The sequence below is a fragment of the Lepisosteus platostomus genome, chromosome 10 (assembly GCF_059453375.1).
Source record: "Lepisosteus platostomus isolate fLepPlt1 chromosome 10, fLepPlt1.hap1, whole genome shotgun sequence".
NCBI lineage: Eukaryota > Metazoa > Chordata > Actinopteri > Semionotiformes > Lepisosteidae > Lepisosteus > Lepisosteus platostomus.
In genome coordinates, this window is record NC_142620.1 from 19800357 (window position 1) to 19818033 (window position 17677).

Sequence of the window (17677 nt, forward strand, 5' to 3'; positions counted from 1 at the left end):
CGCAGGCGCCCGCATGCGCAGTGGAGCTCCAGCGCCTTTGTGTGCTGCAGAGGGGGCGCCTCTCGGCTCGTCTTTATCCCGACGCAGCGCCAGGCAGCTCCGGCCTCACAGCAATCATGGTGAACGTGAAGAAGCGGAAAGGACGGGTCGTGATTGACTCCGACTCTGAAGACAGCGCTAGTGACGATAACTTGGATCAAGTAAGAACCTCTTTGTCCTCTGCTCTGCGCCTTTTGGGTTCGATCAGTTCTGGAGACAGAAACCCATCGCGCCACAGGCCCTCTTGCATCCTCGGATTCAGCTGGGTCTGTGCAACCGAGTCTAGTGTGCACGAAGTCGCCAAGACTTCTTGGTGTTACCCTAGCGCAGACACCTAGTTTTAAAATAAAAGACCAAAAGCCTGGGCCATCACGGCTGGAATCCGTGTGAAATGCTCATTTATTATTGGCAGAATTAATTTCCGACGGGATGCGCACGAAATTAACGAAAACAGTAGTAAGAGGTTTGATCTGTAGAAAGCGTGAGTGTCGCAGTGTAAATATGGACACCGAAAGCCATGGATATGGAGACATTCAGCTTGCAAAAAGCTCAGGTTTGCGTGTGCTGGAATTAGTGTTTATGAAGGCGCTGAAAGTAGCTTGTATAGGAAGCGGAACCAGGTCAGTAATAGCAATTTGTTGGCAGTAGAGGAATGAAGATTGTTTCGCACCTTCAAGCCGAGATTCTGAGCTCGGATTGACGGTCATGGGGTTGCTGCCGGCTTGCTTGGTCCAAAGACGGGCAGTTTTGGTTAGTTGCTCTGTTAAAAAAAACCCGTGCATGCGGATTTTCACTTGGGTGTTTACAGTGCTGAAAACCACCGGTCCAAATAAAGCATTTGGCGGGCAGTTGGAACAGTTAGCGGAGACTCGGAATAACTGCTTTTCGGGGTTAGGCTGCCTTGTAGCGTGCTGGGACAGCAGCAATGCTAAGCATCAGTTTGTTGGGCGTTCTGATGTAGTGCATCATGCATTGAGGGCTTTTCATCTGCAGTTAATCAAATGATGTGATAAACCCGAGTTTATAACATTTGATGCATTTATTACGAGCTCGGAGTGCCTTAAGACAGCAGTGCACGAACCCGGGCAAGCAGCAGCGGTAGGCGCCAGGTGTGCAGGTCATCGTTGTGCAGGAGAAGTTCACAGCGCTCGCCCGCTCCTGCTCCAACTTTCGCTGAGGAGAAACAGCTTCTTTAGTCTTGATGTTCCGGGCGTGAGAGGATGCGGGAAGTTTTTTTAAAATTCCCCAGTGTTTTGGCATGAGAAATCAGTGGTGCTGAATTTCTTAAGGGAAGCAAGAACCCTAGTGCATAGCGATGCATGTTTTTTTGTGAAACGTAAATCGTGAAAAAGTTTACTGCCTTTTTTTTGTAATTGTTCAACCTGTACAACTGCACGCTGGTTTTCCTCTTTGCTTTTAATACTCGTTGTAAGTTAGTCATCATTGCACTGTGTTACAAGGAACACATTCTGCGCTACTTTGAATTCTGATTTATGTCGTACTGTCCTTTGCCACTTCTGAACGTTGGGAGCATCACCTTGAAAAAATTGGGCCTATAATGGGAAAGCAGAAAGCTCGCTGAATTCAGGGGCTGTTACTTTTTTAGTCGCATAAAGCTGGAAAAAAAGTCTGTGGGTATCTGTGGTTAAATTAACGTAATTTTCGATTGCAAGCCTTTGCCTTATATTCAGCAAACAGCAAAGAACTGGTTGGTAAATTACTCTTTAAAATGTACCCATGTCTGAACATTTCTTTCAGGCAGGCTACAGTCTGTTTTTCTTTTTAAAAAAGTTTACCTTCCCAGAAGTGTTTCCTTCTATCTTCATGTATTTGGTGGTAGTTCATGTTAATGGAGATAAGACATTTGGTATTGTAGTGTACCTTGTAGATGTAACCACCTGCTCAAAATCACCAGTTCTCCTTGTATTGAAACAGAATGAGTTTTTGCTTATGTCTGTGGTGCCCGGTTTTACCTTAAAAGAGCAGATTGTTTGTGTGCTTCTTTTTAGTGTAGAGTTGTGTGTGTATATATATATAAGAGGATTTGCTTTAGAATTTGTCCATAGTACTACGGTAGTACGGAGATGAAAATAAATTCTGGAAACAGTAGTAGAAACAAGCATCTAAAATCTAAAACAACCCCCCTCCCCGCAGCAGGAGAGGCACTCCTTACTCATGGGCACAGCAGGGACTTCGAACCCTGGACACAAGTTCAGAGTCTGATCTCTGCTCTGCATCACATAGTAACTGAATAGAACTCAACACAATTGTTCTGGGATTTATGAATGGTGCCTCTGTAAACTTTATGGATGGTAGTTAACTATTATTATTGTTATTAACAGTGAGTGGGAGTTCATCTTTAACTTACCACAAGATTGTCAGGAACTCAGGCAGGGTGGCGATGGCCCCGTTCTTTACAGCTGACCCCTGTGGGGATACCAGTTTGCTCTGACAGGGACTTCCTGCCAGAGTTCTTTCCATCTGGCTTAGCATGCATCACAGAGCCACAAGCAGCAGGGGGACATCTTGGGCAGAAGAGTCTAGCAGGTAAGCCTTTGGCCTCATAACGGTCAGGCTGTGGGTTCGAGTCCCTATTGCAGACACTGCTGTTGTAGCTTGAGTGAGGTACCATACCCAAGTTGCCCTAGTCCACACAGCTGTATCTGGGGGGGGGGTGAACTGCTGTCCTGATGCAGAACCCAGGATGGGCTGTGGCCCGACGAGCTGGTGGCTCTGGAATGGACTGAAGTCATGCCGAACACAAGAAGAATGCTCTGTTGATTCAACAGCTCGTATGTAGTTTAACGTACACTGCTGTAAAAAAATGTTTTGGCTCGTATCTCACGTAAGAAATTGGCTAGCACTACTGTTAAGCTAGTGGAAGAACTGGAAAGTTTAGTGTGAGCAGTCATGGCATGTTCAGAAAGTAGGTAAAGCAGAGTTCAGTCAAGCTGTGTCATTACACTGTATTTCCAAACAATAGGTTTGTGGAAGTAAAAATGAACCCTGGTCAGGATGCCACACACAACCACACACTCACAGCAGCTAATTAACCTATCAGTATGTGTTAGGACAGTGGAAACGAGGGGAAACGTGAACATAAGGAAAGCTCCACACAGATAGCACCCAGGTCTGGAATTCAACCCAGGGCCTCAGCACTGTGAGGCAACAATGCTCACCACTGTGACACCCGAGGCACAAACCACAACAGTGAAATACTTATTCTATATTTTGTGTTGAATTTAAATTGTGATTTTTGTGAAAAATTGTAAAATGCACCAGTATGGCCTAATTTGGTGTAGATTTTTGGTCACCACATGATAAAAAAAAAAAGGAGCTTTGTAATAGGTCCAGAAAAGTGCAACGTTCTGGTCTGAAGGGTGAAGGAACTGAGCGATTGAATGGTAAAGACGTCAGGGAGGCTAGATTTTAGTATCAAAATCATCAAGAGCATCATCAGCTCAGCAGACGTCTTCGATGGATTTCTATGCAATATACGACAAAAATGATCCAGAAGACAAAAGTAGAAACTATGTGGAAGTGCATTTAAAATCGCGAGCAGGAGAACCCTTCTTTACACAAAAAGTTGTAGGGGTCTGGAACGAGTGCCCATCCGTGTTCTTGAAGCCGATACTCTGGCTCTGAGATGAGATCCTGGGATTGATTAGCTCTTGGCAACCAGAAAAGCTAGATGGGGCAAATGGCCTGTTCTCTTTTGCATCTGGTGTCTTCAGACTGTGTGTTCAGACACCTGAAAAAGTCAATATGGGTTTTGAATATTTTAAAGATGTCCCCCGACATGTTATTAAGTAGTCTTAACATGGTGTTGAATAAGGCAAGTGGAGAACATAAGGATATAGTAAATTTTATGGATGAGAGGATGAAGCTGACCTGACTGTCAGCACTGCGATACTGAGAGTATCGTGTAGTATCCTATACCTAAAGTGGTGCAGTATAGGGTAGTAATGTCAAAACAGTTTCAGAAATACTTCTCTGGTTGGCAGTGAAAGGTCTGTGACAGGCAGGTCACAAACCCCTGACAACACTAGAGCAGGGCCACGCATCTTCTGTCCCCTTCCAGTCTGCCCCGTCACACAGTTTTGCTGCGACCTGCAACTTGTAATTATTGAAGTGGTAATTAGCGAGATCAATAGAGCAGGTCAGAAGCTGGTCGCAAGCAAAGGACTGCAGTGGCGCTGACTGGAAGGGCTGCAGATTGAGTAGCTCTGTTCTAGACTTTGTTAAATTTATTAGATTACAGACTGGCTGAGTGATGGGGGTGTACAGCAGTTTGTCTCAGCACAAGATTGTTAGTTAAATTTGTACCTCTTATTTCATTCAGCCAGCAGTGAGGGGTAGTGCATTTGTATTGACCGCTCCCGAGCTGTGGGAGCATTAAGGACCCACTAGCTGAGCGAGAGGCAGCTGTGACGCAGGAGAGCCTCTAGCAGTGTGCTGGCAGCGAACAGCTGGGCAGTGCTGTGTGTCACAGGAACCGGGCACAGTGGGGCACGGGCACAGAGAGCGTGTGGCTGTAGCAGGCCGGGGCAACTGAGCGTGTTGCGGGCGGATCCAGGTTCAAAACCCAAACCAAGCGAAGGTTCGGAACTGAGGAGACACTGTAGCGAAGCACAAGGGCGAATCTGGGGGTCGTGATAGAGTATCGCAAAGGATGGCGAGGGTGTGATCTGGAAAAGCAGTCGGGAGACAAAGCAGAACACGGGAATAGAGACAGAGGCGGTGCTCAGGGGCTGCGTTTGTGAACTCAGTGATAGAGCCCCGGGCACTGTCAGGTCCGGGTATGTATTCTGAGGAGCACCCGGTACAGCTGTGGTCATAAACGGATTCGAGGTGCTCCGAGTCTCCGAGTGAGTCGTTCTCTGCAGCGGCCAAAGAAGGGAAACGGGTTGCTACTGCCGCTGATCGCTAGATTGCTCAGTGTTTGAGCAGCGGGGCCAAGCGTGACAGTCCCCTCGGTGGCTGAGGCAAATAAGAATGCAGCGGTATTTGGAGATTTACATGATATAAACGTATGAAAAAAACAACAGAAAAATTCTCTCCATCCCCCTGCCCCCACAGAAAGCTTGGTTTCTTAGAACTATTTTCATTCGGTGAAGAATGTTGAAGCCTGGTTTGTTTTGTTCATTGTTGTTCATGAATGGGATTGGCTGGCTCTGGATATGTGGTTTAAATTAAAATGTGATTTAGTGATTAAAGAAAAAAAGCAATAGGCAATTTAGTCTTGGAAATGTCTACACCCTTCCATCTTTTCTCGCAATGTCACGGTTGTGGCTTTCAGTGAAAACACAATCTTGTGTGAACGATGTGCTGAAGAGTAACCTGTCATGGTGATAGAGGGAAATTATTCCTGTTCGAAACACTGGAGATTTGTGCATCTGGAAGTGTTGGCCCCAATGACTTAAAAAAAAATCAATATCTGTCTGCGCCAACGGACATCTGCACTTCGAGTACATTCACTACGCGGAGCCTTATGGGTCTCGTGCATTATAAAAGAGCTCCTGCTCGGAGCACGTGGGAGAGTAAAGGCTTGCTTGGTCAAGGCTGACGGCGATCGCAGCAGTATGCCAATGACCTTGATTAATGAAGTGTGAGACTAAATCGAGCCTGACGTGCACTAAGCTCACTGACAGAAGGCAATGACATGTCAGGCACGGCTTAATGTATGTAGCTAGCCTGCTTAATAAAGGTATACATGTATAGATCTTCTAAGTGTAGCTATAGAGGTATGTATGAAAGAAAAGCACTGGAATATGTGGACTGTGGTAGGTACAAATACATAAACGTGGCCTCAATGTTGAAAAACTGATAAATTGAGATGAACCTTAAAATACTATTATTTATTGTGATGTGCCATTCGTGGGAGGTGAAGAATTCTTTTGCGACGTAACCTCAAATTGGTAATAAAACTGCAGCCTTACATTGCTGCCTGATGTAATGTTTTTTTTTTTACCCATTATATCGGAAATCTCCAGCTGACATTACATCTAGGCTCATGATAAAAACCCCAGAGGCTGTAAAAATAAAAAAAGTGCAAGTAGGCCAGCCCAGTGAACATTTCTCTTGTGACACTCTACAATCTCTGCTGCAGCATGCGGGAGGATAGCTGTGTCACTTGTAGCCGTCTCTGTTAATCTGTTTTGTTTGGATCAGAGAGAGCTCTGTCCAACTGATTCCACTGAAATATTATATATCACCACTTGGGGAATCCTAATTGCTGTCTGCTATTCACTTAACCTCGGGCTCAAGATCTCCAGAGCTAGATCCCTAATTGCTCTTAGAATGAGCAGTTTCACTGGTTCAGCATCCGGGAAGTCCCCTGATTCATAGTTCTCTTTTCTTGTGTGTACTTTTGTCTCGATTCAGGATGAGTAATGAGTAGTAATTTTTGTGACTGAAAATTAGAAATGGTTGCAACCAATATACTATATGGCCTCCTCTTGTCTTGGTTAAAGGTTGCTGTTACACTGGTCGAAGGACTCATCCAGTTTTCCCAGAGAGAATTCCAGGGAATTATCTTGTACAACATGGCTGGGTAGCATGTGCTACAGACACCTACTGCCCTTTGTGTATGGAACTGCTTCCTGATCCCAGTCCTCAGTGCCCTTCCTCTCGACCGAACAGAAGGCGTGGAGAGCTGCTCTCTCTGTTGCCTCTTGGGTAAACCGTGTCTGTGTCACAGGAGCTGCTGTCGCTGGCGAAGAGGAAGAGAGTCGACTCGGGCGATCAGGAGGACCCCCCCAGCAAGCCAGCTGCCTCGACGGACTCGGAGACGTCGGACAGCGATGACGAGGTACTGCAGCGGGAATACCTATACCTATAGTGTGAATATACCTGAATGTGAACAGCAGATCTAAACACGGGCTCGGTCTCGTTGTTGTCTTGCCACCTGCACTTAAAATAATGGCCGAAGGAGAAGAGGGCTTCATATCGACAGGCAGTCACATGGAGCTTCACGTACAATACAGGAAGTTCTATAAAGTTTGGCTTAAGGAGTCTGGGAGTAGCTCGCAGTAACGTTTGGTTTATTAGAACCCAGCTTTGCGGTATTGCAAAAATCCAAGGACAATTTCTTGGACAAGTGGTCACAAATACTGTGCAACATACCTTGTGGCTCAATCCATAGTCGCTGATATTAATGGTAAGTAGCCGGTTGTCCACAGTTGCATTGGGAGAGGCAGTTATTTCATGTTTTAAAACTGTGTCGGTGTCTAATATAGGTTTTCAGTATAAATGTGAAACATCTCCTTGGTCATTCGTCTGTTGAAAGATGTGCTCTTGATGCCTGTCTGGCATTCTAACGCGGACCTGTGGTCCTTTTTCAGTGGACCGTGGGCGGCACCAAGAGCAAGAAGAAAGCGAAGTCGGGGAAAGGGGGCGAGAAGAAGGGAGCGGCGAAGAAACGGGCCAACAAGGCCGCGTCTTCAGGCAGCTCGGATGGGGACAGCTCCGCGGAGAGCTCTGCCCCTGAGGAAGGTGGGAGGGGCGACGGGGGGAGGGGGGCCTTCCGATACTGGGGCAGACAGCACTCCTCGTTTTCCCCGTGGGATTAAGAGTTGGATGCATGAGGCTTGAAGGTGTCTTCCAGGGCTGCTTACCATGATTGAGCAGTGCGGCGCCATTTCTCGTCTTGAGGGAACTAGAATTAAGGGAAGCTTCTGGTTCGAAAGAAGTCCCGATAGGTTTCAGAAATGTATTGTGGTTTTGTATTACAGTGATTCTTTAGATTGGCCATTTGAAAGAATTGGAAATGCCCAGGTGATGGTTTTGTTCCGTATACCTGAAGTCTGCTTCCCTGGTGGAAATAGGACCCCCTCGAGGACACAGGAGTCAGTTGCTGTAGTCCTCCTGGGGTGTATAGTTTTGTGTGGGGGGGGAGGTTGTGCATCTTGGCTGACACAACTTGCGCATTCACGGCAGGCGAGGTGTCGGACTCAGAGAGCAACAGCTCCTCATCCAGCTCTGACTCGGACTCCTCCTCCGAGGACGAGGTGTTCCGCGACGGCTACGGCGACGACCTGATGGGGGATGAGGAGGACCGGGCCCGGCTGGAGCAGATGACGGAAAAGGAGAGGGAGCAGGAGCTCTTCAACCGTATCGAGAAGCGAGAGGTGCTCAAGAGGAGGTGAGCACTGTGACGGGCGATTCCAGGAAGAGGAGGGGCACAGAGCAAGGCGGCTCATTGGGCCAGATCTCAGCCTGTTTGCTTTAGTGAGAGTACGTAACTTTCCCTCAACTGGGAACAGGGATTACCCAGCAGCAGTGCTCACCTACTTACAGCTGGCTGGACCGGAGCAGCTGGGGTTAAATACCTTAAACAAGGATCTGGCAGCAGTGTCTCATGCCCGTATTCTGTCACATTAGTCCAGAGGCCTCCCCACTACTCTATGCTGTCCCTGGCTGTTATGCAGCTATTATGTCATAAAGCCAACATCCAGTAGGTAATCTTAAAAACTAATTGTGCAGCAAAAAGTGTACGGGTGTCTGATACATTGATAGCTTGAAGGCTAAAGCTAGGCAGATCCAGACTGAGCTACAGTTTAACTTGCCCTTTCCTTACTCTCATTGTCTGTTCTATCAGGTTTGAAATTAAGAAGAAGCTGAAAACAGCCAAAAAGAAGGAGAAGGAGGAGAAGAAGAAAAAGCAGGAGGAGGAGCAGGAAAAGAAGAAGCAGTCTCAGATCCAGGACACACAGGTGGTGAGTGTGGAGTCGCTGACAGGGCCTCCTTTCAGTTTGTAATACGGCGCTGACCTTAACTGGATCATTTGTACTATGGGACACGTTACTTATTTTTGCTTCTAGATTACAGATAACGCATTTGATGTCTTTGGTACATTTGTACGGCACTTTTAATTATGTAAAATACTTGTTGCCAGTTTTTTTTACTTAATCCCACCAGATGTATCATTAACGGCCTTTGACATTGACCTTGGCTGAGGTGGTGTTAATCAAATTATTAGAATTTCTTGGATACAGAATGTCTGCATCCATAAAGCCCAACCTGTGGCTGGATCAGTTCGAAGGTCTTACTTGGATTAATCCTTGTGCTTGTCTGGAGGTCTCCAGCCATGGTCTCGGAGAGCCCCAGGGCAGCAGGTTTTGTGGGCACCTGTGAAATCAGCAATTTCTAAGGACCTGGATTTAAAAATCAATGAGCAGAACATGAGGCTACAGATGACGGGATGCAATTTGGCCCATTTAACCTCTTTGATGGTTGGGTTAACAGATCCAAGCATTTCATCCAGAGTCCATCTTCAACAACATAATGTATCAAGTAAATGTGTTCAGTTCAGTAGTTTACAGATAATTTGGATCATGCAGCAAATGAAAGAACTTGGAATATCCATCAGCCTTCCAGGTTATGAGTTGCCACCATTGGGAACAAATAACTTAAACTGATCTATAACGTAAAGAAGTGTTCCTAATGAGGTGATCTACTCTGACCTATAATTGGACTGGAGCTCTCCAGGACCAGCGTTGAAGATCCTCTGTCTTAAAGTCTTACACGGACTTCTGCTTGGCCTAGATGGGCTTTGCAGTACTTTCCAGATGTTCTGTTTCAAGTGCCTTTGTGAACCTCTTCATACTGTAGGTCATGTCCCACAATAAGGAACGAAGATCCAAGCGTGATGAGAAATTAGATAAGAAATCACAAGCCATGGAGGAACTCAAAGCGGAGAGGGAGAAAAAGAAGAACAGAACAGGTACTAATTCTGACTTTTTACAAAAACATGACTATTGCTTTGCTTTCCCTGTTTCCAAAGAATTCTACATGCTTATGATTAAATCTTTCAGGGGATTATCAGTTAATGCTTCAAACCATTGAACTTTGTGCATTTGTGATTTTTAAGTATGCATAGAGTGTTTTTCACGTCTTTAAGGTGTAGTGTTTTCCAGTTTATTTTTTTATTGATATTGTGCCTGTTGCTAATATTTAGGCACATGGAGTCAAAGGTGCAGGTATGGGATTGCATTGCACTCTTGCTAGTGTGAACGTGATGGGATGGTGGTGGGGAACTTGCCTGCATGATTCTGACCTCTTGCTGTTTCTCTGGACAGCTGAGCTCTTAGCCAAAAGGCAGCCTCTCAAGACCAGTGAGGTCTACTCTGACGACGAGGAGGAGGAAGAGGAAGATGACAAGTCCTCGGTGAAGACGGACCGTTCCTCTCGTTCATCCTCCTTTGATGAGGAAGAAGAGTATGTGTTTGTAATGAGAGTCCCATGCCAGTTCAAAAACTAGCAACATAACATCTAGCCAGAGCAGAGCTCTCGGTACTACAGAATACAGTACTATGCAGTATGCACTAATAAGTAACAAATTAGGTAAAAAGGTGTTGATTTTTTTTTGTTTAAAGCAATAAGTAAATCCTTTGTGCAGTATTTGGCATTCATACGTTCACAGCATAATAATTTCATAACCACAGCACGCAAATTCTACTTTTCTTACATGGAGCAGACATCTTGCATTCAGACTGTGTAGGTTGACTTTTTCATTGTTAATTTTGGTTTGCTCATTTTTAAGTTTATCTGAACATCTTATCGTACTGTACATATTTTCCTAAGCAGATTGTAACACTGGACTCCAGGAAATGTTCTTGGTGGGAGGAAGAAAACAGATTTACTCTGAATGTTCAGTGCAATATTTGTGGAGTGGTTGACCTCTTAATGGTTTAAATGAGAACGGAGACTCCTAGGTTAAGTTTTTTTTTCCATGTTTGCTCTAGGAAGGAAGAGACCCCTCCAAAGTCTCAGCCAGTGTCGCTGCCGGATGAGCTGAACCGGATTCGGTTATCCCGGCACAAGCTGGAGCGCTGGTGCCACATGCCTTTCTTCTCCAAGACGGTGACGGGCTGCTTCGTGCGGATAGGAATAGGAAACAGCAGCAGCAAGCCCGTCTACAGGGTAGGGGGCCTTGGCGTCTGTCTCTCACAAACGGAATTATGGGTGAAGAACACTGAAGCATGATGGGCTGTTTGTGGTGGGGGTCCTGTCGCCAGCTTTTCATATTGTGAGCGAGTATGTGTGCTTCGGAATCGGTTGTCTTAGCCTGTTAATACTACACATGTCGATACAGGGACATCTGTACCGGGCACGGTGATTTGCAGTTCTAAAAACAGAAATTGCACCGAGCACTACTGGTTTGGGATTGTGCGCCTATATGTAAAGAACTAAAAGAGTCTGGCTCATTATGGCATTACTCCACCTACTAAAGCAGTTCTCTGCATCACGGGACGTAACAAATTAAAAATAAGTTCAACCCACTGTTCACAAGCAAGTAGTAATTACACTTCTACATGAATGCATTTTAAAAATCACCTTTTTGAATTGACAGATCTGTCTGTTCTGATTTTCTAGGTTGCAGAGATTGTCGATGTTGTGGAAACGGCTAAAGTCTACCAGCTGGGGTCGACGAGAACAAATAAAGGTTTACAGTTACGGTACGTAGCACCTGTTTCACTTAAGGTATTGGGTTTGCAGAATAGGCAGCCGTGTGGGGTCCTGACAAGGTCTCTTTAGACTTGAAGGTTGTGGGTTCGGATCCCAGGTGGAGCACTGCTATTGTGCTCTTGCACAAGGCACATTTACAGACAGCTCTAGGAAAATATCTAGATGTATAAACGGGTACAAATGTGGAGCTGGTCTGGCAAAAATGTCAGCCAGTTTTAGAGTAAATAACGTGACAATAACCCTTTTGTGTATTCTATGTAGTTATTCCACTTGACAGGAAATATAGAAATACATTTTTGGTCAAATAATGCTGGATTTAAGGAAAAATTCACATCTGAAATTAGCAGTACTTGAATAACGCTCTTCCTTGATGGGCCTTTCTATGAGTTTAAAGTGCAACCAGAAAGTAATTTCATTATTCTTTGTAAAGCTGTGTGTGTTTTCTGTGGTTTGTCTGTACCGTAGCCCTAATCCCAGGCAGTATGTCAGTCTGAGCTCCGCTGGTATTGGAGTTTGTTGTTTCGGTGTTGGGAGGTCCTGCGCTGCTCCTTCTGACATGACACCATGACACGGGGAAGGACTTGTCTGTTTTGCAGGCATGGCGGCGACACACGCGTGTTCCGACTGGAGTTCGTCTCAAACCAGGAGTTCACGGAGAACGAGTTTATGAAGTGGAAAGAGGCGGTGAGTGTTGAGATTCCAGGCACAGAAGCCCAGCTATTTCTGGTCCAGTTTTTTTTCCTCCAGTTCTGTGGAAGGTGAAAACTGCCGCCACCTCTTGTTCACACTTCCTCTCTGGCATGTGTCCCATCCTCCCGATTCACAGATGATCATCGCTGGAATGCAGGTTCCTACGTTGGACGAGATCGCCAAGAAGGAGCAAGCCATTAAAGAAGCGCTCAACTACAAATTCAACGACAAAGACATAGAGGATGTACGTAGATCTGTTTTTGATGTAAAAAATGTGCTGTGTTTTTACCTGACTTTGTCTCAACATGGACGTTCATACCATTGTGTTCAGTAAAATCTTGCACTTGTGTACGTTCTCATTTGGGAAACTGACAGTTGTTAGGTGGTCTTGACAAGATGCTGGCAGTATTGACTGTGGAAGGCACTATGGATGATGGACAGTGCTAAACCCTGTGTTCGTCTCCCCACACTGGGGTGAGGGTTATGGAGGCGGAAAGGAGTTCAATACCAGTTACAGATCCCTAATTTGAAGATGAAATTGAAAAAATGTATGGTGAATTAACTTGGTTACTTGTTTAGGCTCACAGCTGATTTAAGTACTGCACATCTAGATATTAAGGGGGCCTGTTCACAGACATATTTTCCCAGAAATGAAATTGCTGTCCTTTGTTTCATTCATAGATCGTTAAAGAGAAAGACAGGTTTCGAAAGGCACCTCCTAATTATGCCATGAAGAAAACTCAACTCCTGAAAGAGAAGGTAAGAGCTCTGAGTAGACGTTTCCTCGGGGAGTACAGTTCAAAAATGCTTCTAGGCTGTTTGTATTAAAGTGTCGTGTGCTTTTTCAAGTTAAGTTCTGATAACAGCCATCAAAGAGTTTTTCAGTAGAGCCAAAATGTGAATTAAACACAGAGAATGCACTAATACTTGCATTGTGATGCATGAGCCGCTCCTCTTCTTGATCACTTCTAATTTTTACACCTTTTTGCACCACACTCTGAACAGCATCATCACTTTTTTTCTTTGGTATTGCAATGTGACCTAAACTTGAAACCTTGGGATTGAGAAGGGGTGAAAGCTGGATCTACTGAAATGGGAATCTGGGTCTGGGAGAAGTACATGATTAACACAACAAAATTAGGAGTGTGAGTGTGTAGACCGCCAGCTGTTGAGGATAAGAAGAGAAGCAGGCGGTTTACTTGGACCCAGCTGTGTGTGGGGCGTGACAGATGTGTGGTGTGTCTCCAGGCCATGGCTGAAGAAGCTGGAGATGGAGAGAAAGTCAAACAGATCCAGGATCAGCTGAACGAGCTGGAGGAGAGAGCGGAGGCTCTGGACAGACAGAGAACCAAAAACATCTCAGCCATCAGGTAGGAGTGGCAAACACGTTTACCTCTCCATACCAGTCTTGTACTCGCTTAAAGGGGTTGTTCTGAAAGTTTTTTTTTTTTTAAGCTAAGGGGTGGGGGTACTTTCCTGCCCCCTTCTAAGTCAGAAGCAAGGAAGAATGTGTTTTTAAGTGGGTGCCCTAATAAGCCCATGAAACTGTCTTAAAGGAGGGGTTTTGTACAGCTTCAGAGCTGGTCACTTACAAGCCCGGCTTCTTAGTGGAGGTGCTGTGTATGTTAGCCCCACCTGATCGCCAGTCATCTGTTTTGTTTCACAGTTACATTAACCAGAGGAACAGAAGCTGGAACATCGTGGAGTCTGAGAAGGCCCTTGTGGTGAGTGTCTTTGTTAGCAGAGACAGGCTTGTTTCAGCAATATTTTGTATCTGTTGAAAACTACATGTTTTTTGAGTAGTTGTGTAACGGACATGATTCTTTCAGCCTGTTGAGTAGGGTATTTTGAAGTGTTCCCATCTTAATCATGTTAAGTGATTTTTTTTTTTTGAACTCATAGATGTTCGTGGGCATCTCCTGCATTGTGTAGGGCACTAGTAGCAGTTCTACAGTTTTAGTAATAGCAGTGATCTGGCAGATGGGCTGGCAGGATGACTGTTTAAGTACATCTCAGTCATTTTGTTCCATTGTCAGAGTAGTAAAAAAAGTATTTGTCTTGGTAAGTACAGGTTCTGTGCATTGAGAGTCACATTTTTTTGACTACCTGTTTAGCATTCAGATCATGTATGTTCATGGATGATATCCAGAAAAGAAAGGGGGCATGATTTCTATTTGTGTGAAACAGAATTAAAACTGGAAAAATATTATAACTTTTTGTTGCACATCCCTCCAGTTTCTGCTGCACAACCACGTATTTAAAAGTACATTGAGTCCTTTGCACTAATAGTGCTAAAATAAGGGTAAAACGTGACGGCATATTCTCATTTACAGTGGTGCCTCAGAATAACCGCGACATTAAAGTTTCTGTATGTATTGTTTTTGCTGTAAGCTATAGAAATGTTTTATTTGCACACAGAGATCTGACTTGTCTGAAGTGTTGATTTCTTGTGTGTATTTCAGGCTGAGGGTCAGAACTCAAAGAACCAGCAGATGGATCCCTTCACGAGGCGACAGTGCAAGCCCACCATGGTGTCCAACGTAGGTCTTTGGTTTGCAACTTGTGCTTTTTGTTACTTTTAACTTTATACATCGGCCCCGTTCTGATTCGGTGACTGCTTGTGGCCCTGATGCCTGTGAATGCTTTCCTGTAAAATATCCTGCCAGACTGTCGGCCACTTTGTGCTCTGTAAGTCACCACCCGCAAGCTGAATTCACCCTGGGCTACTTGAGTCACTCCCTCCTCGTTGGCACACTGATTGTAATTAATTGGAACTAATTGCCATTTGAGAACTAGTCTCAGTCCACTAATGACACCACCCAAAGCTAAGGGCTTGTGCTCCAGACCAGTGCTTTACTTTCCATCACATGACTACTGTTACTACATCCACTGCATAAACTTCAAATCAAGAAAAGGATTTTTAAAGATTGAGGAAAATTTAAAGAAGCATAGAAAAATTGAGACCTGTTAAGATGTTAACTAAAGAATAATGCTTGAGCAGGTAGAATGTATGGTTCGGATTTAAATAAGACATTTTTGTTCAGTTTTCACTGACGTCCGGTCCGGGGACTGTAGATGCTGGCCTATACACTGGAAGGGAAAAAAATTAATTTCTGTGGTTTTCTTTCCCAATAGGCTCGTGACCCTTCTGTTCACGCTGCTATCCTTGCTCATCTCAACCAGAAATATGGCTCGGGGTCGACGCCAGACAATGTTCCAGAGAAAAGCAAATCGGTGAGATATTGGCTGTCCCTGGAGCGTGCTGCAATTCATATCCTCAAGATGGAAGTATAATCTGGAGCTTTAACCTTTCAAGTGGTGTAGTTGTACTATGAGAGATTGCAGATTTACATTTGATTTACTTCAAATATAAAATATTATGAATTCAGTGGCAGTTTGGTTAGTAGTACAAGCAAATGAAGTTTATAATGAGGTCGGAATTCAGTTTGGGTACACTTTGGTTAGCAAAGACTTGCATGTAAGGTTATGATTTGGGGTGTGTTGCACACTGAAGCAGTTTTTTTTCCCTCCTGGTTTAGGATGGATATCTCACTGTGTCTCTCTTGCTTAGGGGTAAGAATAGTTTGTTAGTTGCGGTTTACTCTCCAGTTCAGTTTCTCTAAAGCACAAAAAACTACTTCCTGCATTTTAAAATGAACCATTATTAATAGTAACAATCGGATTGAAACCGTATTTAAGTAAGGATATTTGAAATTGTATCAAATGCTGCTCTGGTGCTGCTCATTGCTACACAGCAAAATTGAACTGCCTCTTCCGTTGCGTAGCTCGATAATTCTGGATGGTGGTAATGTCGCAGTGCACAGACACTGCCCCTCTAGATCAGTAGGCCTTGCTGAGCAATTTAGAAACCACTGAGGGTGGGTTTCATAGTAGTAAAAAGTTTTTTCCTTACTCTGAATATTTTGCTTTCAGGGACAAGGAGGAAAGGATAAAGATGTGGCCAAAACCACAAGCGATCTGTCCGAGGATCTTTTTAAAGTTCATGATTTCGACGTGAAGATTGACCTTCAGGTGCCCAATGCAGGTGGGAGGCGTTCTTTGTTCTTGGTTCCTCTTTCTTTCCGACATGCACCTTGTCCCCAGGAACCCCACCCCTGTATGAGAGCAAGTCTTCTGGCAGGGCCAATTTGTATATTTAGAAATATATAGGAAGTGTTTTGGACACAATGTATTCGAATCTAAATTATCCACTGTTGCTAAAAACACCTAAAATATACTGTAAATTGAATCCTCTTGTTCAGTTTGTACCCCACTGTCTGAAAATGATTTATCCCAGCACCATTCAGCAAAAAGCAAAGTTCTGCTCCTGGATGGTTGCATTGGCTAATGAATGCGTTCCTGGGTATAAAACAGGTTGATTAATTTCTCCCGATTGGGAGAAAGTAATGCTTTTGGAAATCACAACTGGTTTTCCTCCGTGCTCCCCACTCAGTGCAAGCTTGTGAGCTGCTAATGATAGAGTACAGGCTGATCTGAACAGAATTTCACATGAAAATTGACGTTTCCCGCCCTCCGCAGAAGCCAAGTCGTTATCCGTGAGCTCCAACGCCCTCCCCGTGAAAGACGGCGCCCCCCGGCGGTCACTCAACCTGGAGGACTACAAGAAGAGGAGGGGGCTCATCTGAGCTTTGCCCCAGCCCAGCTCTCCTTGCATGTGTCCGTGTTTCTGCTGGAACTGCAGGTGCTCAGCATGGGCCCCACCACGTCCGCGCACGTGTGCGTCCAACTGAGAGAACACAGACTTCACCTTCACTGTAAAGAGTTCACTTGTGCTTTTTTTTTTCCTTTTAAGGTCGTCTGTTCTTTATTTGCATATTACGTGAATTGTACGTGGGATTCCTTTTTATTTTTTTAAAACTCCCTTCCTTACCCATGAACTGTATTCTGTGATTTGAGGAGGACATAATACCAGAGGACAATAGAGAATTATCTGTATATTACTTAAGGATACAAATAGACCTTTATCTGGAAGAAAAAGATGGCTTCGTTTCAGCTGGGAATACCGAAAGAGGGCAGTGATTTTTCTTTTTCCACTCCGGATTCTTGCTTTCTGCAGCATCTCAACATGTGAAGAAACACAAGTGCTGCGTTATCGATCTATTCCAGTGGCGACCCAGACAGGCCTCTGGAGTACACCAGAGGCTCTGTCCCTTTGGGATTCAAACAAGGGAAACACAACTACAACACTTTTTGTATAAGAAAACCAAACGAGAACAGTTCATATGGAGAATGTGAAGATCGACCTCTTTTCCCCCCCAACTTGACGTCAGCAGTCTTGTACGTTTACCAGAGGACAGGTGTGAGTATTGGAAAACATGTTCTTGAGTAAATCCCGTATTGACGTGGCATGCCATGTAAATATTCAGTTCTAATGGGTGCTGCACAATAAAGAGGGACACTTTTCATATTTCTTGTGGGTGTGTTGAATTTTCCGTCAATTTTCACTTGTTTTGGTTAA

The 17677-nt window shown here is 44.7% G+C and overlaps 1 protein-coding gene across 1 annotated transcript; it reads left to right on the forward strand.

Moving 5' to 3' along the window:
• The first annotated feature begins 12 nt into the window (after nucleotides 1-12).
• Nucleotides 13-17626, forward strand: rtf1 (RTF1 homolog, Paf1/RNA polymerase II complex component). The gene is made up of 18 exons (XM_088648669.1): nucleotides 13-200; nucleotides 6740-6850; nucleotides 7383-7533; nucleotides 7978-8182; nucleotides 8639-8756; nucleotides 9652-9763; nucleotides 10119-10257; nucleotides 10785-10962; nucleotides 11416-11498; nucleotides 12105-12192; nucleotides 12335-12442; nucleotides 12880-12957; nucleotides 13447-13568; nucleotides 13865-13922; nucleotides 14661-14738; nucleotides 15334-15432; nucleotides 16132-16243; nucleotides 16738-17626. Exons 1-18 carry the CDS (start codon nucleotides 117-119, stop codon nucleotides 16842-16844), a joined length of 2031 nt encoding a protein of 676 aa, XP_088504795.1. The 5' UTR covers nucleotides 13-116; the 3' UTR covers nucleotides 16845-17626.
• Nucleotides 17627-17677: the final 51 nt, after the last annotated feature.